Below are 26669 nucleotides of genomic sequence, written 5' to 3' on the forward strand. Positions count from 1 at the left end.
ATGGTGAGGTTTTAATGGGTGTAGGGTTAGTTGGTAGAATGGTGAGGTTTTAATGGGTGTAGGGTTAGTTTGTATAATGGTGAGGTTTTAATGGGTGTAGGGTTAGTTTGTATAATGGTGAGGTTTTTATGGGTGTAGGGTTGGTTTGTATAATGGTGAGGTTTTAATGGGTGTAGGGTTAGTTTGTATAATGGTGAAGTTTTAATGGGTGTAGGGTTAGTTGATAGAATGTTGATGTTTTAATGGGTGTAGGGTTAGTTTGTATAATGGTGAGGTTTTAATGGGTGTAGGGTTAGTTGGCAGGATGGTGAGGTTTTAATGGGTGTAGGGTTAGTTGGTATAATGGTGAGGTTTTAATGGGTGTAGGGTTAGTTGGTATAATGGTGAGGTTTTAATGGGTGTAGGGTTAGTTGGTAGAATGGTGAGGTTTTTATTGGTTAGTTGGTCTATTGGGGAGGTTTTAATGGGTGTAGGGTTAGTTGATAGAATGGTGATGTTTTAATGGGTGTAGGGTTAGTTTGTATAATGGTGAGGTTTTAATGGGTGTAGGGTTAGTTGGTAGAATGGTGATGTTTTAATGGGTGTAGGGTTAGTTTGTATAATGGTGAGGTTTTAATGGGTGTAGGGTTAGTTTGTATAATGGTGAGGTTTTAATGGGTGTAGGGTTAGTTGGTAGGATGGTGAGGTTTTAATGGGTGTAGGGTTAGTTGGTATAATGGTGAGGTTTTAATGGGTGTAGGGTTAGTTGGTATAATGGTGAGGTTTTAATGGGTGTAGGGTTAGTTGGTATAATGGTGAGGTTTTAATGGGTGTAGGGGTAGTTTGTATAATGGTGAGGTTTTAATGGGTGTAGGGTTAGTTTGTAGAATGGTGAGGTTTTAATGGGTGTAGGGTTAGTTGGTAGAATGGTGAGGTTTTAATGGGTGTAGGGTTAGTTTGTATAATGGTGAGGTTTTAATGGGTGTAGGGTTAGTTGGTGGAATGGTGAGGTTTTAATGGGTGTATGGTTAGTTGGTATAATGGTGAGGTTTTAATGGGTGTAGGGTTAGTTGGTAGAATGGTGAGGTTTTAATGGGTGTAGGGTTAGTTGGTATAATGGTGAGGTTTTAATGGGTGTAGGGTTAGTTTGTATAATGGTGAGGTTTTAATGGGTGTAGGGTTAGTTTGTAGAATGGTGAGGTTTTAATGGGTGTAGGGTTAGTTGGTAGAATGGTGAGGTTTTAATGGGTGTAGGGTTAGTTTGTATAATGGTGAGGTTTTAATGGGTGTAGGGTTAGTTTGTATAATGGTGAGGTTTTTATGGGTGTAGGGTTGGTTTGTATAATGGTGAGGTTTTAATGGGTGTAGGGTTAGTTTGTAGAATGGTGAGGTTTTAATGGGTGTAGTGTTAGTTTGTATAATGGTGAGGTTTTAATGGGTGTAGGGTTAGTTGGTATAATGGTAAGGTTTAATGGGTGTAGGGTTAGTTGGTAGAATGGTGAGGTTTTTAATGGGTGTAGTGTTAGTTGGAAGGGCAGTGTTTCTTCCCGTTTCCCGTCCTTTTGTGTCACAAAGTGTAATGAATTCATACTCTAGAACAGTAGGTAGAAATAGGGCAAGATGAGAGCTATAGATGAATATGGAGGCCCTGTCCGGCCTCACTCTCCACTACAGTAGATGGCGGTGTACGCACCTTTCAGTTGGTTGCGATCCGCCAAATTTAAAGAATAGAAGTTTGACTCCTCCCAGTTCTGTGTGCCGTTGCGAGGGGTACTTGATGGTGTTCTCATCACCCATCTCAAAGCTACTAGCAGACACTGTAGCGCTAAAAACGCTGATTAACAATATGGAGTAGCATGCACGCGTCTGGGCATTCTTTTCATCCATTCCCTTTGATGGATGTGCACGTCCAGTGGAATATACGTTCATCGCACGGTAAGTTCTCCGTGATGCACTCGGTGGCAGCCCGGCCACTCGGTGAGAAATAGACAAATTGTTGTTGCTATTCGCCTATTCAGCTATTGTCTTGTTTCTCACAGTGTCGATGGGTTCGTGTGCTGTGGCTGAGCGCAATGTGGAATTGGTTCCGATATTGCCGGAGTGTTCATTTTTTATTTCAGCCGATTTAAATATAGCCAGTGTTTTAACTAAAGCGTTACTTTGTTGCAATGGTCAGTCCTGAGAATGAAGCCACACGTTGCGGAGGGAGGACCAGAGTACTATCATGGTCCTCCGAGGGTCATTTAATTATTTAAATGGTCTTTTACCAGGGAGGATCCGTGAACTCAGACTAACACCTGTCTCTCTGGAACTCATTTAGACCGTGATTGTTGTGTAATTACCTCGCCGTCCTCGTGTTTTATGTTTCCAATTATTTACCGAGCTGAGAGGAGAGAGGAGCCTAATCATTCATGGACATCATTTGTTCGTCATTAGTAGGATCACGAACATGGTTGGTGATACAGACAATTTGCTCGTCTGTGTGTCATTCCAGTCGCCTTTGGTTGTGGTCTGGGGCCGGATGTATCAAGTGTCTTGATAGCTGATTTAGGATCAGTTTGGTCGCGTTTCATAACCTCTCAGCAGTAGAAGGGGCTGATTTTAGGATCAGTCAGAATAAGATGACATGGTGACATTATCCCACTCTGATCTCCCTGTGAACTCCAACCTGATGGGACATGATGCCTCCCACACCCCAGGGTCCACAGCATCCTCCCACACCCAAGGGTCCACAGCATCCTCCCACACCCAAGGGTCCACAGCATCCTCCCACACCCCAGGGTCCACAGCATCCTCCCCACCCCAGGGTCCACAGCATCCGCCCACACCCCAGTCTCCACAGCATCCTCCCACACCCCAGTCTCCACAGCATTCTCCCACAGCATCCTCCCACACCCCAGCTCCACAGCATCCTCTCACATCCACACCATCCTCCCACACCCCAGCGCCACACCATCCTCCCACACCCCAGCGCCACACCATCCTCCCACACCCCAGCGCAACAGCTCCACAGCATCCTCCCATACCCCAGCTCCACAGCATCCTCCCATACCCCAGCTCCACAGCATCCTCCCACACCCCAGTGCCACAGCATCCTCCCACACCCCAGCGCCACAATATCCTCCCACCACGGCCCCACACCATCCTCCCACACCCCAGCGCCACACCATCCTCCCACACCCCAGCGCAACAGCTCCACAGCATCCTCCCACACCCCAGTGCCACAGCATCCTCCCACACCCCAGTGCCACAGCATCCTCCCACACCCCAGCTCCACAGCATCCTCCCACACCCCAGCTCCACAGCATCCTCCCACAACCCCAGGGCCACAGCAATCCTCCCACTCCCCAGGGCCACAGCATCCTCCCACACCCAAGGGTCCACAGCATCCTCCCACACCCCAGGGTCCACAGCATCCTCCCCACCCCAGGGTCCACAGCATCCTCCCCACCCCAGGGTCCACAGCATCCTCCCACACCCCAGGGTCCACAGCATCCTCCCACACCCCAGTCTCCACAGCATCCTCCCACACCCCAGTCTCCACAGCATCCTCCCACACCCCAGCGCCACAGCATCCTCCCACACCCCAGCGCCACAGCATCCTCCCACACCCCAGTCTCCACAGCATCCTCCCACACCCCAGTCTCCACAGCATCCTCCCACACCCCAGTCTCCACAGCATCCTCCAGCTCCACAGCATCCTCTCACATCCACACCATCCTCCCATACCCCAGCGCCACACCATCCTCCCACACCCCAGCGCAACAGCTCCACAGCATCCTCCCATACCCCAGCTCCACAGCATCCTCCCACACCCCAGTGCCACAGCATCCTCCCACACCCAGGGTCCACAGCATCCTCCCACACCCCAGGGTCCACAGCATCCTCCCACCACCCCAGCGCCACAGCAATCCTCCCACACCCCAACGCCACAGCATTCTTCCACCACGGCCCCACACCCCAGCGCCACAGCATCCTCCCACAGCCCAGGGTCCACAGCATCCTCCCACACCCCAGGGTCCACAGCATCCTCCCACACCCCAGGGTCCACAGCATCCTCCCACACCCCAGGCTCCACAGCATCCTCCCACACCCCAGCTCCACAGCATCCTCCCACACCCCAGCTCCACAGCATCCTCCCACAACCCCAGCGCCACAGCATCCTCCCACACCCCAGCGCCACAGCATCCTCCCACACCCCAGCGCCACAGCATCCTCCCACACCCCAGCGCCACAGCATCCTCCCACCACGGCCCCACACCCCAGCACCACAGCATCCTCCCACACCCCAGTGCCACAGCATCCTCCCACCACGGACCGACACTCCTGCGCCACAGCATCCTCCCACCACGGACCTACTCCCCAGCGCCACAGCAATCCTCCCACACCCCAGCGCCACAGCATCCTCCCACCACGGCCCCACACCCCAGCGCCACAGCATCCTCCCACACCCCAGGGTCCACAGCATCCTCCCACACCCCAGCGCCACAGCAATCCTCCCACACCCCAGCGCCACAGCATCCTCCCACCACGGCCCCACACCCCAGCGCCACAGCATCCTCCCACACCCCAGGGTCCACAGCATCCTCCCACACCCCAGGGTCCACAGCATCCTCCCACACCCCAGGGTCCACAGCATCCTCCCACACCCCAGGGTCCACAGCATCCTCCCACAACCCCAGGGTCCACAGCATCCTCCCACAACCCCGGGTCCACAGCATCCCACAACCCCTCCACCCACAACCCCAGCTCCACAGCATCCTCCCACAACCCCAGCTCCACAGCATCCTCCCACAACACCAGCTCCACAGCATCCTCCCAGCTGCTTGTTGTTGCTATTTAGCCATACAGTAATATATCAACGTGGGTGATTGACTTCCTCTATTGGGTAATTTGATTATACCACCAATTACTTCTTCAGGAGCATACCATCATCAATGTCATCCTAGGTGATAGGTCCGTCAGCTAGAATTGTGCTCTGTTGACCATTCCCTGTGTGCCCTGTTCAAAAGTGGAGCACTATATAGGGAATAGGGTTCCATTTGAGACGCCACCATTCCTCCGCCCTCCTGCTCTTTACCCACTCTACCCCCCCATGCTCTATACCCACTCTACCCCCCATGCTCTATACCCACTCTACCCCCCCCATGCTCTATACCCACTCCACCCCCCATGCTCTTTACCCACTCTACCCCCCATGCTCTTTACCCACTCTACCCCCCCATGCTCTTTACCCACTCTACCCCCCCATGCTCTTTACCCACTCTACCCCCCATGCTCTTTACCCACTCTAACCCCCATGCTCTTTACCCACTCTAACCCCCATGCTCTTTACCCACTCTACCCCCATGCTCTTTACCCACTCTACTCCCCCATGCTCTTTACCCACTCTACCCCCCTGCTCTTTACCCACTCTACCCCCCTGCTCTTTACCCACTCTACCCCCCTGCTCTTTACCCACTCTACCCCCCCTGCTCTTTACCCACTCTACCCCCCTGCTCTTTACCCACTCTACCCCCTGCTCTTTACCCACTCTACCCCCTGCTCTTTACCCACTCTAAACCCCCTACTCTTTACCCACCCTAAACCCCCTACTCTTTACCCACCCTAAACCCCCTACTCTTTACCTCCCCCACTTTACCCACCCTAAACCCCCTACTCTTTACCCACCCTAAACCCCCCACTCTTTACCCACCCTAAACCCCCTACTCTTTACCCACTCTACCCCCTACTCTTTACCCACTCTACCCCCTACTCTTTACCCACTCTACCCCCTACTTTACCCACTCTACCCCCTACTCTTTACCCACTCTACCCCCTACTCTTTACCCACTCTAAACCCCCTACTCTTTACCCACCCTAAACCCCTACTCTTTACCTCCCCCACTCTTTACCCACTCTACCCCCTACTCTTTACCCACTCTACCCCCCTACTATTTACCCACCCTAAACCCCTACTCTTTACCTCCCCCACTCTTTACCCACCCTAAACCCCCTACTCTTTACCTCCCCCACTCTTTACCCACCCTAAACCCCCTACTCTTTACCCCCTACTCTTTACCCACCCTAAACCCCCTACTCTTTACCCACCCTAAACCCCCTACTCTTTACCTCCCCACTCTTTACCCACCCTAAACCCCCTACTCTTTACCCACTCGTCAGTGCTCAAAGGCCAGTCTAAACCCCCACTCTTTACCCACTCGTCAGTGCTCAAAGGCCAGTCTAAACCCCCTACTCTTTACCTCCCCACTCTTTACCCACCCTAAACCCCCTACTCTTTACCCACTCGTCAGTGCTCAAAGGCCAGTCTAAACCCCCTACTCTTTACCCACTCGTCAGTGCTCAAAGGCCAGTCTAAACCCCCTACTCTTTACCCACTCGTCAGTGCTCAAAGGCCAGTCTAAACCCCCTACTCTTTACCCACTCGTCAGTGCTCAAAGGCCAGTCTAAACCCCCTACTCTTTACCCACTCGTCAGTGCTCAAAGGCCAGTCTAAACCCCCCACTCTTTACCCACTCGTCACCCCTCAAAGGCCAGTCTAAACCCCCTACTCTTTACCCACTCTCAGTGCTCAAAGGCCAGTCTAAACCCCCTACTCTTTACCTAAACCCCTACTCTTTACCCACTCTACCCCCAAAGGCCAGTCTAAACCCCCTACTCTTTACCCACTCTACCCCCAAAGGCCAGTCTAAACCCCCTACTCTTTACCTCCCCTACTCTTTACCCACTCTGTCTATTTGCCAACCCTGTATTGTATATAACACATGTACTTTATGTTTTTTGAATGTTCAACCCTGTATTGTAGTTTCACTGTATGTTGTCCAGTCACCCTCTGTCCTTTGACATTGTTTTGTATGTTTCTGGAATCAGCTCATGGTTTGGACTCCTCTTGGAGTCAATTCCCATCTCCAGGAATTTAGGAATGGAATCAGAATGGACTCCCAATATTTCATGATATTAACAGTCCTTCATCTCCTGTAGATTGAGATCCAGACTGATCCATTCTTTGCTGAGACAACATGGCTTCTGACAACACACAGCGCAGTTACTCCATCATCCCATGTTTCATCTTCGTAGAGGTAAGACTGTCTCTGGTGTTACCTAATAACAGGCCATAGAGGTAAGACTGTCTCTGGTGTTACCTAATAACAGGCCATAGAGGTAAGACTGTCTCTGGTGTTACCTAATAACAGGCCATAGAGGTAAGACTGTCTCTGGTGTTACCTAATAACAGGCCATAGAGGTAAGACTGTCTCTGGTGTTACCTAATAACAGGCCATAGAGGTAAGACTCTCTGGTGTTACCTAATAACAGATCATAGAGGTAAGACTGTCTCTGGTGTTACCTAATAACAGATCATAGAGGTAAGACTGTCTCTGGTGTTACCTGATAACAGGTCATAGAGGTAAGACTGTCTCTGGTGTTACCTAATAACAGGTCATAGAGGTAAGACTGTCTCTGGTGTTACCTAATAACAGGTCATAGAGGTAAGACTGTCTCTGGTGTTACCTAATAACAGATCATAGAGGTAAGACTGTCTCTGGTGTTACCTAATAACAGATCATAGAGGTAAGACTGTCTCTGGTGTTACCTGATAACAGGTCATAGAGGTAAGACTGTCTCTGGTGTTACCTGATAACAGGTCATAGAGGTAAGACTGTCTCTGGTGTTACCTGATAACAGGCCATAGAGGTAAGACTGTCTCTGGTGTTACCTAATAACAGGTCATAGAGGTAAGACTGTCTCTGGTGTTACCTAATAACAGGTCATAGAGGTAAGACTGTCTCTGGTGTTACCTAATAACAGGTCATAGAGGTAAGACTGTCTCTGGTGTTACCTAATAACAGGTCATAGAGGTAAGACTGTCTCTGGTGTTACCTAATAACAGGTCATAGAGGTAAGACTGTCTCTGGTGTTACCTAATAACAGGCCATAGAGGTAAGACTGTCTCTGGTGTTACCTAATAACAGGTCATAGAGGTAAGACTGTCTCTGGTGTTACCTGATAACAGATCATAGAGGTAAGACTGTCTGTCATGTGGAACTCTCATAGAGACCAAAGAGGAGTTGGTTAAAAACAGACTTCGGTGTAATGCTAATATTGCCCTCACATCAATTTAGTTCACCAAGAATCTTTCCGATGTTTGAATGCAGCCGGGAGCCATTTTCACCCAGGTGAACATGTGTTTCATGTCCATGAAATATAATAAATGTCTGTAATCACCTTCAGACACACCTGGCCAACTTGATGGGTCATGTAACCATCTGGCGAAGTGGAGTCTTTTGTTTAGACATGTAGCTAGTTAGCTAAAACATGACCTGGCATTATCCAAACTCGTACTACTACCAATACAAATATTGTCATATCTGTAGTATGAATCTGTAGGTAGCTAACGGTAACCAACTAGATTCAATGTTAGCTAGCTAACGTTAGGCTATAACGAACAAGGCAAATATATTTCTGATTCTAATAATATTACTACACAGATCATACACGTAACGTTAGCTAGCGAACAGTACGCCTTAAGTTGCAATGAAAATGACGTTCTGACAATTGGAAACGTTTAAATATCAGAAAATAGACTCTTACTCATCCGTATACATGGATGAACACTTTACGGTAGACTGGAACCAAATATAACTCTGTTCTGTTTGTAGCTACAGACTGGAACCATATATAACTCTGTTCTGTTTGTAGCTACAGACTGGAACCATATATAACTCTGTTCTGTTTGTAGCTACAGACTGGAACCATATATAACTCTGTTCTGTTTGTAGCTACAGACTGGAACCATATATAACTCTGTTCTGTTTGTAGCTACAGACTGGAACCATATATAACTCTGTTCTGTTTGTAGCTACAGACTGGAACCATATATAACTCTGTTCTGTTTGTAGCTACAGCCTGTTCTCTGGCCAGTGTTGTCAAGCTCAGACTGGTTCACACTAACTCGTGGCTGTTTGTAGACAGACTGGAACCATCATAACTTGTTCCAACTGTTTGTAGCTACAGGCTGGAACCATTCAGCCAATCAATGTTGTGGAGAAGACTGGAAAAATATAATTCTCGATGGCTAATGTTATATATTTCAGCACCACCAGGTATAAAGGACAATCAACACATACTGAGCAGCTCTTATTATAGACAGAAGCATGCTACATCGACCAATCCAAACTCATCAACACATACTGAGCAGCTCTTATTATAGACAGAAGCATGCTACATGGCAGACCAATCAAACTCATCTTCCATCAACACATACTGAGCAGCTCTTATTATAGACAGAACCATGCCATGGCAGACCAATCCAAACTCATCAACACATACTGAGCAGCTCTTATTATAGACAGAAGCATGCTACATGGCAGACCAATCCAAACTCATCTTCCATCAACACATACTGAGCAGCTCTTATTATAGACAGAAGCATGCTACATGGCAGACCAATCCAAACTCATCTTCCATCAACACATACTGAGCAGCATTTATTATAGACAGAAGCATGCTACATGGCAGACCAATCCAAACTCATCAACACATACTGAGCAGCATTTATTATAGACAGAAGCATGCTACATGGCAGACCAATCCAAACTCATCTTCCATCAACACATACTGAGCAGCATTTATTATAGACAGAAGCATGCTACATGGCAGACCAATCCAAACTCATCTTCCATCAACACATACTGAGCAGCTCTTATTATAGACAGAAGCATGCTACATGGCAGACCAATCCAAACTCATCTTCCATCAACACATACTGAGCAGCTCTTATTATAGACAGAAGCATGCTACATGGCAGACCAATCCAAACTCATCTTCCATCAACACATACTGAGCAGCATTTATTATAGACAGAAGCATGCTACATGGCAGACCAATCCAAACTCATCAACACATACTGAGCAGCTCTTATTATAGACAGAAGCATGCTACATGGCCGACCAATCCAAACTCATCAACACATACTGAGCAGCATTTATTATAGACAGAAGCATGCTACATGGCAGACCAATCCAAACTCATCAACACATACTGAGCAGCTCTTATTATAGACAGAAGCATGCTACATGGCCGACCAATCCAAACTCATCTTCCGGCATGTCCAGCCCATCAATTATCTCAGACTATGATGGCTAGCGGGATGTTGTGGGGGAAAACCTGTCATACTTGAGTTAAAGTATCAATACCTTTTTAATAGGAAATGACTCATAAGTGAGTCATCCAGGAAAATACTACTTGCGTAAAAGTATCAGCATTTTTGGTTTTAAATATACTTAAGTATCAAAAGTAATTGTAAAAAGGTACTTGATCAAAATTAAAAGTGTAAATAATTCCCTATTACGCAAACCAAATGGCATAATTGTTGGTGTTTTTATGTATTTTTTAATTGCAGTGAGCCAGGGGAGCACTCCAAACCTGTGTGAATTGGACCATTTCCTGTCCTGCTAAGCAAAGAGTACTTTTGGGTGTCGGGGAAAATGTAAAAAGTATATAATTTTTACTGAAGTACTTTACATCACTGCTAGTGGGAAGGCTTCTCACTTTTTCTGTGGTAAACCAAATAGGGTCATAATTTAACAATTGTATTTCAAATCAAAGTTTATTTGTCACGTGCGCCGAATACAACAGCTGTTGTAGACCTCACAGTGAAATGCTGAATACAACAGGTGTAGTAGACCTCACAGTGAAATGCTGAATACAACAGGTGTAGTAGACCTCACAGTGAAATGCTGAATACAACAGGTGTAGTAGACCTTACAGTGAAATGCTGAATACAACAGGTGTAGTAGACCTTACAGTGAAATACTGAATACAACAGGTGTAGTAGACCTCACAGTGAAATGCTGAATACAACAGGTGCTAAACAATGGTGCCCAAAAAAAGTTGTGTGTGTGTGTAGGGAAGTAAAGAAATAAAACAGAAAGAGTAGCAAGGCAACATACCTGTTAGTAGCAGGGCTGAATACAGACACCTGTTAGTAGAGGGCTACATACAGACACCTGTTAGTAGCAGGGCTACATACAGACACCTGTTAGTAGCAGGGCTACATACAGACACCTGTTAGTAGCAGGGCTACATACAGACACCTGTTAGTAGACATACAGACACCTGAAAGCAGGGCTACATACAGACACCTGTTAGTAGCAGGGCTACATACAGACACCTGTTAGTAGCAGGGCTACATACAGACACCTGTTAGTAGCAGGGCTGCATACAGACACCTGTTAGTAGCAGGGCTGCATACAGACACCTGTTAGTAGCAGGGCTGCATACAGACACCTGTTAGTAGCAGGGCTGCACAACAGACACCTGTTAGTAGCAGGGCTGCATACAGACACCTGTTGTAGCAGGGCTGCATACAGACACCTGTTAGTAGCAGGGCTGCATACAGACACCTGTTAGTAGCAGGGCTGCATACAGACACCTGTTAAGCAGGGCTGCATACAGACACCTGTTAGTAGCAGGGCTGCATACAGACACCTGTTAGTAGCAGGGCTGCATACAGACACCTGTTAGTAGCAGGGCTGCATACAGACACCTGTTAGTAGCAGGGCTGCATACAGACACCTGTTAGTAGCAGGGCTGCATACAGACACCTGTTAGTAGCAGGGCTGCATACAGACACCTGTTGTAGCAGGGCTGCATACAGACACCTGTTAGTAGCAGGGCTGCATACAGACACCTGTTAGTAGCAGGGCTGCATACAGACACCTGTTAGTAGCAGGGCTGCATACAGACACCTGTTAGTAGCAGGGCTGCATACAGACACCTGTTAGTAGCAGGGCTGCATACAGACACCTGTTAGTAGCAGGGCTGCATACAGACACCTGTTAGTAGCAGGGCTGCATACAGACACCTGTTAGTAGCAGGGCTGCATACAGACACCTGTTAGTAGCAGGGCTGCATACAGACACCTGTTAGTAGCAGGGCTGCATACAGACACCTGTTAGTAGCAGGGCTGCATACAGACACCTGTTAGTCAGGCTGATTGAGGTAGTATGTTGATCTGGTTAAAGTGACTATGCATATATGATAAACAGAGAGTAGCAGCAGCGTAAAAGAGGGGTTGGGGGGGGGGGAGACAATGCAACCATTGGTTACCTGTTCAGGAGTCTTATGGCTTGGGGGTAAAAACTGTTGAGAAGCTGTTTTGTCCTAGACTTGGCACTCCGGTACTGCTTGCCATGCGGTAGTAGAGAGAACAGTCTATGGTTGGGATCTTTGACAATGTTTAGGGTCTTCCTCTGACACCACCTGGTGTAGAGGTCCTGGATTGCAGGCAGCAAGGCCCCAGTGATGTACTGGGCCATACACACTTCCCTCTGTAGTGCCTTGCGGTCGGAGGCCAAGTAGTTGTCATACCAGGCAGTGATGCAACCGATGTTGCAGCTGTAGAACCTTTTGAGGATCTCAGGACCCATACAACTCTTTTTAGTTTCCTGAGGGGGAATAGGCTTTGTCGTGCCCTCTTCAAGACTGTCTTGGTGTGTTTGGAACAATCTAGTTTGTTGTTGATGTGGACACCAAGAACTTGAATCTCTCAACCTGCTCCTCTACAGCCCCGTCGATGGGAATGGGGACGTGCTCGGTCCATTTCCTGTAGTCCACAATCAGCTCCTTCGTCTTGGTTACATTGAGGGATAGGTTGTTATTCTATCACCTCTATCACATTAAAATGCACATGTTCCAGAAGGCATTTCTGCTAAAGGTGAATTAAAAGCCTCTTCTGTGAAGAAGTGACATACGCCTAGCTTACTGAAACAGGTATTTGATTAGACTGTAATGTTATAGTGTAGGGAGGAGGGCAAATGTATGTGCACTATTAGTAAACGGTAGAGCGAGGCTGGAGGTAAATGGTAGAGCGAGGCTGGAGGTAAATGGTAGAGCGAGGCTGGAGGTAAATGGTAGAGCGAGGCTGGGGGTAAATGGTAGAGCGAGGCTGGGGGTAAATGGTAGAGCGAGGCTGGGGGTAAATGGTAGAGCGAGGCTGGGGGTAAATGGTAGAGCGAGGCTGGGGGTAAATGGTAGAGCGAGGCTGGGGGTAAATGGTAGAGCGAGGCTGGGGGTAAATGGTAGAGCGAGGCTGGGGGTAAATGGTAGAGCGAGGCTGGGGGTAAATGGTAGAGCGAGGCTGGGGGTAAATGGTAGAGCGAGGCTGGAGGTAAATGGTAGAGCGAGGCTGGGGGTAAATGGTAGAGCGAGGCTGGGGGTAAATGGTAGAGCGAGGCTGGGGGTAAATGGTAGAGCGAGGCTGGGGGTAAATGGTAGAGCGAGGCTGGGGGTAAACGGTAGAGCGATAATGGCAGGGACCGTCCTGCTGTCCTACTACTTTGAGTTAGGTCAGGTTGTATTTAGGTTAGGGTTCCAGCCTGATATCTCCCTGATGTTGTCTCTCCAGCTGGTGATAATGGCAGGGACCGTCCTGCTGGCCTACTACTTTGAGCTGACCGACACGTTCGGCATCCACGTCCAGGGGTTCTTCTGCAACGATGCTGACCTGATGAAGCCGTACCCCGGGGTGGACGAGAGCAGCTTCATCCCTCCCCTTATCCTCTACTGCGTGGTCGCCGCTGTTCCCACCACCATCGTGAGTACTAGGTTACTGACGGACTCTGTCTCTGTGCCCCCTCGCTCTTCTTTCTCTCTCTGTCACAATAAGGCTCCCACCACCATCGTGAGTACTAGGTTACTGACGGACTCTGTCTCTGTGCCCCTTCGCTCCTCTTTCTCTCTCTCTGTCACAATAAGGCTCCCACCACCATCGTGAGTACTAGGTTACTGACGGACTCTGTCTCTGTGCCCCTTCGCTCCTCTTTCTCTCTCTCTGTCACAATAAGGCTCCCACCACCATCGTGAGTACTAGGTTACTGACGGACTCTGTCTTGCTGGCTCTGCCCTCTGTCTCTGTGCCCCCTCGCTCCTCTTTCTCTCTCTCTGTCACAATAAGGCTCCCACCACCATCGTGAGTACTAGGTTACTGACGGACTCTGTCTCTGTGCCCCCTCGCTCTTCTTTCTCTCTCTGTCACAATAAGGCTCCCACCACCATCGTGAGTACTAGGTTACTGACGGACTCTGTCTCTGTGCCCCCTCGCTCCTCTTTGTCTCTCTCTGTCACAATAAGGCTCCCACCACCATCGTGAGTACTAGGTTACTGACGGACTCTGTCTCTGTGCCCCCTCGCTCCTCTTTCTCTCTCTCTGTCACAATAAGGCTCCCCCCACCATCGTGAGTACTAGGTTACTGACGGACTCTGTCTCTGTGCCCCCTCGCTCCTCTTTGTCTCTCTCTGTCACAATAAGGCTCCCACCACCATCGTGAGTACTAGGTTACTGACGGACTCTGTCTCTGTGCCCCCTCGCTCCTCTTTCTCTCTCTCTGTCACAATAAGGCTCCCCCCACCATCGTGAGTACTAGGTTACTGACGGACTCTGTCTCTGTGCCCCCTCGCTCCTCTTTCTCTCTCTCTGTCACAATAAGGCTCCCACCACCATCGTGAGTACTAGGTTACTGACGGACTCTGTCTTGCTGGCTCTGCCCTCTGTCTCTGTGCCCCCTCGCTCCTCTTTCTCTCTCTCTGTCACAATAAGGCTCCCATCGCCATCTTGAGTACAGTAACTGTTTTTCTGTCTTTTCACTCTCGCTATCTTTCTTTCTCAGTAAATCATCTCACCTTATCCTCCATTATCTTTGTATTATATATTTAATGAAGAGATATATATATATCCTACTGATGTAGGCTCTTAATTTGATCACTCTTTTGTGGTTGAGAATTTACTTGTATTTGAGTTTTAAGAAGGCTTCTGAAGTTTATAATTTCCACTTTTTTTTTTTTTTTTTTTTCAGACTTGATTTCCCCTTCCTGAAAAAGTATTATTCCTCCTGTATCAAACTGGCTCGAATTAAAATCCTGCATCTGTATTATTTACAGATTACATTTACATTTACATTTAAGTCATTTAGCAGACGCTCTTATCCAGAGCGACTTACAAATTGGTGCATTCACCTTATGACATCCAGTGGGACAGTCACTTAACAATAGTGCATCTAAAACTTAGGGGGGTGGGGTGAGAGGGATTACTTAACCTATCCTAGGTATTCCTTAAAGAGGTGGGGTTTCAGGTGTCTCCGGAAGGTGGTGATTGACTCCGCTGTCCTGGCGTCGTGAGGGAGTTTGTTCCACCATTGGGGGCCAGAGCAGCGAACAGTTTTGACTGGGCTGAGCGGGAGCTGTACTTCCTCAGTGGTAGGGAGGCGAGCAGGCCAGAGGTGGATGAACGCAGTGCCCTTGTTTGGGTGTAGGGCCTGATCAGAGCCTGGAGGTACTGAGGTGCCGTTCCCCTCACAGCTCCGTAGGCAAGCACCATGGTCTTGTAGCGGATGCGAGCTTCAACTGGAAGCCAGTGGAGAGAACGGAGGAGCGGGGTGACGTGAGAGAACTTGGGAAGGTTGAACACCAGACGGGCTGCGGCGTTCTGGATGAGTTGAAGGGGTTTAATGGCACAGGCAGGGAGCCCAGCCAACAGCGAGTTGCAGTAATCCAGACGGGAGATGACAAGTGCCTGGATTAGGACCTGCGCCGCTTCCTGTGAGAGGCAGGGTCGTACTCTGCGGATGTTGTAGAGCATGAACCTACAGGAACGGGCCACCGCCTTGATGTTAGTTGAGAACGACAGGGTGTTGTCCAGGATCACGCCAAGGTTCTTGGCGCTCTGGGAGGAGGACACAATGGAGTTGTCAACCGTGATGGCGAGATCATGGAACGGGCAGTCCTTCCCCGGGAGGAAGAGCAGCTCCGTCTTGCCGAGGTTCAGCTTGAGGTGGTGATCCGTCATCCACACTGATATGTCTGCCAGACATGCAGAGATGCGATTCGCCACCTGGTCATCAGAAGGGGGAAAGGAGAAGATTAATTGTGTGTCGTCTGCATAGCAATGATAAGAGAGACCATGTGAGGTTATGACAGAGCCAAGTGACTTGGTGTATAGCGAGAATAGGAGAGGGCCAAGAACAGAGCCCTGGGGGACACCAGTGGTGAGAGCGCGTGGTGAGGAGACAGATTCTCGCCACGCCACCTGGTAGGAGCGACCTGTCAGGTAGGACGCAATCCAAGCGTGGGCCGCGCCGGAGATGCCCAACTCGGAGAGGGTGGAGAGGAGGATCTGATGGTTCACAGTATCGAAGGCAGCCGATAGATCTAGAAGGATGAGAGCAGAGGAGAGAGAGTTAGCTTTAGCAGTGCGGAGCGCCTCCGTGATACAGAGGAGAGCAGTCTCAGTTGAATGACTAGTCTTGAAACCTGACTGATTTGGATCAAGAAGGTCATTCAGAGAGAGATAGCGGGAGAGCTGGCCAAGGACGGCACGTTCAAGAGTTTTGGAGAGAAAAGAAAGAAGGGATACTGGTCTGTAATTGTTGACATCGGAGGGATCGAGTGTAGGTTTTTTCAGAAGGGGGTGCAACTCTCGCTCTCTTGAAGACGGAAGGGACGTAGCCAACGGTCAGGGATGAGTTGATGAGCGAGGTGAGGTAAGGGAGAAGGTCTCCGGAAATGGTCTGGAGAAGAGAGGAGGGGATAGGGTCAAGCGGGCAGGTTGTTGGGCGGCCGGCCGTCACAAGACGCGAGATTTCATCTGGAGAGAGAGGGGAGAAAGAGGTCAGAGCACAGGGTAGGGCAGTGTGAGCAGAACCAGCGGTGTCGTTTGACTTAGCAAACGAGGATCGGATGTCGTCGACCTTCTTTTCAAAATGGTTGACGAAGTCATCTGCAGAGAGGGAGGAGGGGGGAGGGGGGGGAGGATTCAGGAGGGAGGAGAAGGTGGCAAAGAGCTTCCTAGGGTTGGAGGCAGAAGCTTGGAATTTAGCGTGGTAGAAAGTGGCTTTAGCAGCAGAGACAGAGGAGGAAAATGTAGAGAGGAGGGAGTGAAAGGATGCCAGGTCCGCAGGGAGGCGAGTTTTCCTCCATTTCCGCTCGGCTGCCCGGAGCCCTGTTCTGTGAGCTCGCAATGAGTCATCGAGCCACGGAGCGGGAGGGGAGGACCGAGCCGGCCTGGAGGATAGGGGACATAGAGAGTCAAGGGATGCAGAGAGGGAGGAGAGGAGGGTTGAGGAGGCAGAATCAGGAGATAGGTGGGAGAAGGTTTGAGCGGAGGGAAGAGATGATAGGATGGAAGAGGAGAGAGTAGCGGGGGAGAGAGAGCGAAGGTTGGGACGGCGCGATACCATCCGAGTAGGGGCAGTGTGGGAGGTGTTGGATGAGAGCGAGAGGGAAAAGGATACAAGGCAGTGGTCGGAGACTTGGAGGGGAGTTGCAATGAGGTTAGTGGAAGAACAGCATCTAGTAAAGATGAGGTCGAGCGTATTGCCTGCCTTGTGAGTAGGGGGGGAAGGTGAGAGGGTGAGGTCAAAAGAGGAGAGGAGTGGAAAGAAGGAGGCAGAGAGGAAAGAGTCAAAGGTAGACGTGGGGAGGTTAAAGTCGCCCAGAACTGTGAGAGGTGAGCCGTCCTCAGGAAAGGAGCTTATCAAGGCATCAAGCTCATTGATGAACTCTCCGAGGGAACCTGGAGGGCGATAAATGATAAGGATGTTAAGCTTGAAAGGGCTGACAGCATGGAATTCAAAGGAGGCGATAGACAGATGGGTAAGGGGAGAAAGAGAGAATGACCACTTGGGAGAGATGAGGATCCCGGTGCCACCACCCCGCTGACCAGACGCTCTCGGGGTGTGCGAGAACACGTGGGCGGACGAAGAGAGAGCAGTAGGAGTAGCAGTGTTGTCTGTGGTGATCCATGTTTCCGTCAGTGCCAAGAAGTCGAGGGACTGGAGGGAGGCATAGGCTGAGATGAACTCTGCCTTGTTGACCGCAGATTGGCAGTTCCAGAGGCTACCGGAGACCTGGAACTCCACGTGGGTCGTGCGCGCTGGGACCACCAGAGTAGGGTGGCCGCGGCCACGCGGTGAGGAGCGTTTGTATGGTCTGTGCAGAGAGGAGAGAACAGGGATAAACAGACACATAGTTGACAGGCTACAGAAGAGGCTACGCTAATGCAAAGGAGATTGGAATGACAAGTGGACTACACGTCTCGAATGTTCAGAAAGTTAAGCTACGTAGCAAGAATCTTATTGACTAAAATGATTAAAATGATACAGTACTGCTGAAGTAGGCCAGCTGGCAGTGGGTGCGTTGTTGACACTACACTAATCAAGTCGTTCCGTTGAGTGTAATAGTTTCTGCAGTGTTGCTATTCGGGGGCTAGCAGGCTAGCTAGCAGTGTTGTTTACGTTACGTTGCGTTAAAAGAACGACAATAGATGGCTAGCGAACCTAGAAAATCGCTCTAGACTACACAATTATCTTTGATACAAAGACGGCTATGTAGCTAGCTAAGTAGCTAGCTACGATCAAACAAATCAAACCGTTGTACTGTAATGAAATGAAGTGAAAATGTGATACAACCTGTGAATGCGACCGGGTAGTTGAGTTCCATTTGCCTCATTTCTACTGAAATATTGATTTCTAGGTTTAATTATGACTGCTAGATTCACTGGAGGAAAAAAACAGATGTTTTTTAAGTCACTGAGGCACTGACACGGTTTCATTAGTCGAAAGAATGAACACTAGATGGCACTGTTGCTACACTGTAGATCTACTGCCTACAGTTCGGCAGCAGCCATAGCAGCTCTACATGCCTTCTCTGGCACCTTTATTTAACCAGGCAAGTCAGTTAAGATCAAATTCTTATTTACAATGACGGCCTACCAGGGAACAGCGGGTTAACTGCCTTGTTCAGGGGCAGAACAACAGATTCGTACCTTGTCAGCTCGGGGATTCGATCCAGCAACCTTTCAGTTAATGGCCCAGTGCTCTAACTACTAGGCTACCTGCTGCCCAAGGTAGCCTACCATTACACCCACACTCAATAAATAATAATATATACTATTTAGCATAAACTTTTATCCTAAGTGACTTAGTAATTCAAGTGTTTTACTTGCTATATTGTATTTACTTTGCCACCATGGCCTTTTTTTTGCCTTTACCTCCCTTATCTCACCTCATATTGTATATAGACATATTTTCCTACTGTATTATTGACTGTATGTTTGTTTTACAACTCTGTGTTGTTGTATGTGTCGAACTGCTTTGCTTTATCTTGGCCAGGTCGTAATTTAAAGGTGGATTAGATAAATAAATCCATAAAGGTCCTGCATGTTCATGTGGACCTCAGTGGGATTCCAACATATCCTGCTGCTTTACCAACTGAACCAAGACCAACTAACACCTCTAGACTAGTGTTACATTTTAGTCATTTATCAGACGTGCTTATCCAGAGTGACTTAGTGGCATTATTTAAAGACATTTAAAGTGACTAGTGATACCTTTAAGTAATTTTTAAAAAAGTGGCCAGTGATTTCAATCTGTGTGTTGGCAGCAGCCTCTCCGATAGCGGTGGCTGTTTAACAGTCTGATGGCCATGATGGAAGCTGATTTTCAGTCTCTCGGTCCCAGCTTTGATGCACCTGTACTGACCTCACCTTCTGGATGATAGCGGGGTGAACAGGCAGTGGCTCGGGTGGTTGTTGTCCTTGCTGATATTTTTGGACTTCTTGTAACATCAGGTGCTGTAGGTGTCCTGGAGGGCAGGTAGTTTGCCCCGATGATGCATTGTGCAGACCTCACTACCCTCTTGGAGAGCCCTGTGGTTGAGGGCAGTGCAGTTGCCGTACCAGGTGGTGATACAGCCCGACAGGATGTTCTCGATTGTGCATCTGTAAAAGTTTGAGGGTTATAGGTGACACAAGGGTTAGGGCTGGGTGTTAATGCTAATTTGTCGGGACATGGACTCTACAAGGTTAGGCTCAATATGTTTAACATTACCATGTATCTGTCATCAGATCTTCATCGGGGAGGTATCCATGTACATCATGAAGTCCACACGGGCGGTGCTTCTAACCCAGGAGAAGACCATGGTGACGGGGAAGTGCTGCTACCTGAACGCCCTTACCAGGAGAGTCATCAGGTTTATTGGTTAGTTATTGGTGACCTACTGGTCATGTCAGTGGTGTTACTCGTATATTAGATGTTGAACGTAGTTACATGTTGAGTAGCCAACTCTTAGCAAACTATTTTATAGTATTTAAAAAAATATATATTTTAAAAAGTCATTTAGCTGACATTCTTATTCATAGCGACTTATTGCAGCAATTAGGTTTAAGTGCATATTGATAGATTTTTCACCTAGTCAGCTCAGGGATTTGAACTAGCAACCTTTGTTACTGGCCCACCTTCTCTTAACCATTAGGCTTCCATACAAACATCTGCTGCAGATTAACATGGGGCCCATTCAGTTAGTCTGATTGAAGCTGTAATTATGAGAGCAGTTTGGAACTCTCCAAGATGTCTTCACGGTTTCTACTGACGACCCTTCTCTCCAGTAGAACGTCTGTCAGGGTGCTCAATGACACTGCGTCAGGGTGCTCAATGACACTGCGTCAGGGTGCTCAATGACACCGCGTCAGGGTGCTCAATGACACCGTGTCAGGGTGCTCAATGACACCGTGTCAGGGTGCTCAATGACACCGTGTCAGGGTGCTCAATGACACCGTGTCAGGGTGCTCAATGACACCGCGTCAGGGTGCTCAATGACACCGCGTCAGGGTGCTCAATGGCACCGCGTCAGGGTGCTCAATGGCACCGCGTCAGGGTGCTCAATGGCACCGCGTCAGGGTGCTCAATGGCACCGCGTCAGGGTGCTCAATGGCACCGCGTCAGGGTGCCCAATGGCACCGCGTCAGGGTGCCCAATGGCACCGTGTTACACTACATCTGTGTTAAAATGCATCCCAAAATGGCACTTTATTCCTTACATAGTACACTACTTTGACCAGCACACACAGGGCCCTGGTCAAAAGTAGTGCACTGTGTAGGGAATATGGTTCCATTTGGGACATAGCCCAGCCTTTGTTGTCAGTCTCTCCCCCGCAGACAGAGGGGCACCACCAGGCTCAGAGTATTACAATATAAAGGGCAGATAATAAGTCATATTTCATGAACATTGGAAATGAAGCATTTAGTTTCATGTGTCTGTCTGTCTCTCTTCTCTCTCTGTTCGTCTCTCTCTCTCTCTCTCTGTTCGTCTCTCTCTCTCTCTCTCTCTCTCTGTTCGTCTCTCTCTCTCTCTCTCTCTCTGTTCGTCTCTCTCTCTCTCTCTCTCTCTGTTCGTCTCTCTCTCTCTCTCTCTCTGTTCGTCTCTCTCTCTCTCTCTCTCTGTGTCTCTCTCTCTCTCTCTCTCTGTTCGTCTCTCTCTCTCTCTCTCTCTGTTCGTCTCTCTCTCTCTCTCTCTCTCGTCTCTCTCTCTGTTCGTCTCTCTCTCTGTTCGTCTCTCTCTCTATTCATCTCTCTCTCTCTCTCTCTCTGTTCGTCTCTCTCTCTCTCTCTCTCTCTCTCTCTCTCTCTCTCTCTCTCTCTCTCTCTCTCTCTGTTCGTCTCTCTCTCTGTTCGTCTCTCTCTCTGTTCTCTCTCTCTGTTCGTCTCTCTCTCTGTTCGTCTCTCTCTCTCTCTCTCTCTCTCTCTGTTCGTCTCTCTCTCGCTCTCTCTCTCTGTTCGTCTCTCTCTCTCTCTCTCTCTCTCTGTTGTCTCTCTCTCTCTCTCTGTTCGTCTCTCTCTCTCTCTCTGTTGTCTCTCTCTCTCTCTCTCTCTGTTCGTCTCGTCTCTCTCTCTCTCTCTCTCTGTTCGTCTCTCTCTCTCTCTCTCTCTGTCTCTCTCTCTCTCTCTCTCTCTGTCTCTCTCTCTCTCTCTCTCTCTCTCTCTCTCTCTCTCTCTCTCTCTCTCTCTCTCTCTCTCTCTCTCTCTCTCTCTCTCTCTGTTCTCTCTCTCTGTTCTCTCTCTCTCTCTGTTCGTCTCTCTCTCTCTCTCTCTCTGTTCGTCTCTCTCTCTGTTCGTCTCTCTCTCTCTCTGTTCGTCTCTCTCTCTCTCTCTCTCTCGTTCTCTCTCTCTCTCTCTGTTCGTCTCTCTCTCTCTCTCGTCTCTCTGTCTGTCTCTCTCTCTCTCTCTGTTCTCTCTGTTCGTCTCTCTCTCTCTCTGTTTGTCTCTCTCTCTCTCTCTCTGTTCTCTCTCTCTCTCTCTCTGTTCGTCTCTCTCTCTCTCTCTCTGTTCGTCTCTCTCTCTGTTCTCTCTCTGTTCATCTCTCTCTCTGTTCTCTCTCTCTCTCTCTCTGTCTCTCTCTCTCTCTCTCTCTCTCTCTCTCTCTCTCTCTCTCTCTCTCTCTGTTCGTCTCTCTCTCTGTTCGTCTCTCTCTCTCTCTCTCTCTCTCTCTCTGTTCGTCTCTCTCTCTCGTCTCTCTCTCTCTCTCTGTCTCTCTCTCTCTCTCTGTTCGTCTCTCTCTCTCTCTCTCTCTGTTCGTCTCTCTCTCTCTCTCTCTCTCTGTCTGTTCGTCTCTCTCTCTCTCTCGCTCTCTCTCTCTGTTCGTCTCTCTCTCTCTCTCGCTCTCTCTCTCTGTTCGTCTCTCTCTCTGTTCGTCTCTCTCTCTCTCTCTCTGTTCCTCTCTCTCTCTCTCTCTGTCTCTCTCTCTCTCTCTCTCTCTCTCTTGCCAGGTGTGTTTGCGTTTGGTCTGTTTGCGACAGACATCTTTGTAAACGCGGGGCAGGTGGTGACGGGCAACCTGGCGCCGTACTTCCTGTCTGTCTGTAAGCCCAACTACACCGGCACAGAGTGTCGCTTCAACCACCAGTTCATCTCCAACGGTAACATCTGTACCGGCAGCCCGGTCGTCGTGGAGAAGGCTCGACGCTCCTTCCCTTCCAAAGACGCCTCGCTCAGCGTCTACTCTGCTGTCTACGTCACTGTGAGTTTTACTAACCCTAACCCTAACCCTCGCTCAGCGTCTACTCAGCTGTCTACATCACAGTGAGTTTTACTAACCCTAACCCTCGCTCAGCGTCTACTCTGCTGTCTACGTCATGGTGAGTTTTACTAACCCTAACCCTCGCTCAGCGTCTACTCAGCTGTCTACGTCACGGTGAGTTTTACTAACCCTAACCCTAACCCTCGCTCAGCGTCTACTCTGCTGTCTGCGTCACTGTGAGGGTTATGATAATCAGAATGAGTATTACAGTAGAATGTAGTCATTGTTACTCTGCTGTCTGCGTCACTGTGAGGGTTATGATAATCAGAATGAGTATTACAGTAGAATGTAGTCATTGTTACTCTGCTGTCTACGTCACTGAGTACTGCGGGAACTGGCCCAACTTTATGATGATGATGGAGACATTTTTAGCTTGGGCAGACACCATAGAGACATTTACTACCTCTCATCATGTCTCTCCCTGCCTCCCCATGTCTCTCCCTGCCTCCCCATGTCTCTCCCTGTTCCAGATGTACATCACTAGCACCATAAAGACTAAGAGTAGTCGCCTGGCCAAACCGGTGCTGTGCCTGGGAACCCTCTGTACAGCATTCCTCGCCGGGCTCAACCGGGTCTCGGAGTACCGGAACCACTGTTCTGATGTCATCGCTGGGTTCATCCTTGGTAGCTGTATCGCTCTGTTCCTGGTGAGGACTAACGGTCGTTTTAATCTGGTTGTGTTGATCTCTTTTAGCACACAATGGGAGCTGATCTTTCTGATGAGGATGTCTTCTATTCCAATTGGTCAAAATCTTCCTCGGCATCTAAATGGTTCCAACTGGCAATATTCCCTCTAAACTGCGCGCCACGCAGAATAAATATCAGCCTGCGCAGAGAAGCACGAGATTGAACATAACTTTCTACAGTTTTCCCCCTTAGTTAATTAACATTATCAACGTTTCCCTTTACTGTGGGAATTGTGATCAAAGCAACAGTAGCCACTTTCAATGTAACATACCAAAATGAAATATGCCAGATTTAGTATGCAAAACTAACTGTGCAAGAGATTATTTTTTTCTGCATTGACATGCAGGACTCGTACTCTACTCAGACTGGTGCACCTTATCCAATCAGAGCTGCAGGAAGCCTATATGCAAGCAGACCATTGCCATATATGGATCTGTGGCATTCACTTTGAACTGGACTGTGTTTACAGCATTTTTGATTCATTTTACCTTTATTTAACCAGGCAAGCCAGTTAAGAAAAATTCTTATTTTCAATGACTGCCTGGGAACAGTGGGTTAACTGCCTGTTCAGTGGCAGAACGACCTTGTCAGCTCGGGGGTTTGAACTCGCAACCTTCCGGTTACTAGTCCAACGCTCTAACCACTAGGCTACCCTGCCGCCCCGAGCGTGAGCGGTCGTGAGTAGATGTACTGGACTGTGTTTACAGCATGAGCGGTCGTGAGTAGATGCACTTGTTTTGAGATCGAAGTGAGAGCTGCCGGTAGCCACGTGGGCACATTTAGTTCATATTATTTGCTAGTTAGTGAGTTATTAGTCCAGTTATGGATCATTTATTGTCAACGATAAGGGAGTGATTCCTTCCTACAAGAACACAAACCCTGTACATTTCTAGACATCTTTGAAAAGCCAGTCAGGTAAATAGCTTGTTTTTTTCTCTTAAAGGGGCAGTGTTGTATTTTGAGACAGTCTTGAATAAGCTCAGTAGCCAATAGGCAGAGGGCAGCATAATTTGTCTGATTCTCTGTAATAATGGTATGGGGATAATAATGCATTTTCATTTAAAACAACAACATGTTCAGTCACCTCCTTTTCTGAAATGACAAGTGGATAAACAGGTTCATGTGAAGCCCTGCATGTTTTCTGTTTTAAATCTCATGGAATGTAGACCTACATTGAACACCACACGTTGGCTGCTACTGGAGGCTGAATGATAGAACACATATTTCCATGTTCTGGGATGCATTTTCTCCATTGTTTTTGATGGTAGGCCTCTCTGGTAGGTCTACATTATGATCAAATAGCCACAGTAGCCTACTTGGACACTGTTAAAACTGTAACTTAAAGCAGGTTCAACCTCAAGGTACACAATAAAAGCACACTAGAAGTTACACAGCATTGTTACGGTGCCTTAGACCGCTGTGGCACTCGGGAGCTAATAAAGACAGTGGATAGCTGCGTTAGTTACCTGTGAATGAAGCTAGTAAACATACCTGACTCATGAAGTTAGTTAAATTAGTTACCTGTCTAGTATGCAGCCGGTTAACTATCACTACGTTTAGTTAGTTACCTGTGAATGAAGCTAGTAAACATACCTGACTCATGAAGTTAGTTAAATTAGTTACCTGTCTAGTATGCAGCCGGTTAACATAGTGATAGTTAGTTACCTGACTAGTATGCAGCCAGTTAACATAGTGATAGTTAGTTACCTGACTAGTATGCAGCCAGTTAACATAGTGATAGTTAAGTTAGTTACCTGACTAGTATGCAGCCAGTTAACATAGTGATAGTTAAGTTAGTTACCTGACTAGTATGCAGCCAGTTAACATAGTGATAGTTAGTTACCTGACTAGTATGCAGCCGGTTAACATAGTGATAGTTAGTTACCTGACTAGTATGCAGCCAGTTAACATAGTGATAGTTAGTTACCTGACTAGTATGCAGCCAGTTAACATAGTGATAGTTAGTTACCTGACTAGTATGCAGCCAGTTAACATAGTGATAGTTAAGTTAGTTACCTGACTAGTATGCAGCCGGTTAACATAGTGATAGTTAGTTACCTGACTAGTATGCAGCCGGTTAACATAGTGATAGTTAGTTACCTGACTAGTATGCAGCCGGTTAACATAGTGATAGTTAGTTACCTGACTAGTATGCAGCCGGTTAACATAGTGATAGTTAGTTACCTGACTAGTATGCAGCCGGTTAACATAGTGATAGTTAGTTAGTTACCTGACTAGTATGCAGCCGGTTAACATAGTGATAGTTAGTTACCTGACTAGTATGCAGCCAGTTAACATAGTGATAGTTAGTTACCTGACTAGTATGCAGCCAGTTAACATAGTGATAGTTAGTTACCTGACTAGTATGCAGCCAGTTAACATAGTGATAGTTACAATGTTGAAGTGTGCGCTCAGCAGACCAGAAATTTGCTCAGTGCCAAAATATTTGAGTTGACACATTGCCCACGGGTGAATTTTCTAAATGGATCACATGTGTTTATTGGCCAGTGGCTCTTCTCGTGGATATTCTTCCTTGCTGTAGTCATGGAGATGGGATCGTGTAATGTGTGTAACCCTGGGAACCCTAATACCGTTCAGCCTTTTGCTCTGTGACGTTTTCATGTCAGGGAAAGTTTCAGTGACGTTGTGTCTCCTTCAGGGTATCTGTGTGGTGAACAACTTTAAAGGAACCCACTCCCCTCCTGCCAAACAGAAGAGTGAAGATTACCGTGGTCTCCCTCTAATGACCTTCCCCCGCATCCAGAGCCCCCTGCAGACACTCAGCGCACAGGTAACTTAGCACTACTGTTCAATACTATACTGTATTTAACACTACTGTTGAATATTACTCCACAGGTAACCACTTAACACTACTGTTCAATACTATACTGTACTTAACACTACTGTTCAATACTACTGTACCGAGGCCATCAGACACTGTACCGAGGCCATCAGACACTGTACCGAGGCCATCAGACACTGTACCGAGGCCATCAGACACTGTACCGAGGCCATCAGACACTGTACCGAGGCCATCAGACACTGTACCGAGGCCATCAGACACTGTACCAAGGCCATCAGATACTGTACCGAGGCCAT

General features: G+C 48.1%; 2 protein-coding genes across 2 annotated transcripts in view; both read left to right on the forward strand.

The window, feature by feature from the left end:
• Positions 1–1718: 1718 nt before the first annotated feature.
• LOC124047990 (phospholipid phosphatase-related protein type 1-like) overlaps positions 1719–26669 on the forward strand; it is a 29876-nt gene continuing 4925 nt past the window's right edge. Inside the window, exons 1-7 of the mRNA XM_046368353.1 lie at positions 1719–1914; positions 6961–7058; positions 13385–13573; positions 19877–20009; positions 22573–22823; positions 23354–23530; positions 26230–26361. Of these exons, the coding sequence (XP_046224309.1) occupies positions 6999–7058; positions 13385–13573; positions 19877–20009; positions 22573–22823; positions 23354–23530; positions 26230–26361 (942 nt within the window). The 5' untranslated portion in view covers positions 1719–1914; positions 6961–6998. The remainder of the gene's footprint in view (positions 1915–6960; positions 7059–13384; positions 13574–19876; positions 20010–22572; positions 22824–23353; positions 23531–26229; positions 26362–26669) is intronic.
• Positions 2606–4822, forward strand: LOC124047740 (extensin-like). Its single transcript, XM_046368045.1, has one exon. It carries the CDS (start codon positions 2606–2608, stop codon positions 4820–4822), a length of 2217 nt encoding a protein of 738 aa, XP_046224001.1.

This window comes from Oncorhynchus gorbuscha, linkage group LG11 (assembly GCF_021184085.1).
Source record: "Oncorhynchus gorbuscha isolate QuinsamMale2020 ecotype Even-year linkage group LG11, OgorEven_v1.0, whole genome shotgun sequence".
Taxonomy (NCBI): Eukaryota; Metazoa; Chordata; class Actinopteri; order Salmoniformes; family Salmonidae; genus Oncorhynchus; species Oncorhynchus gorbuscha.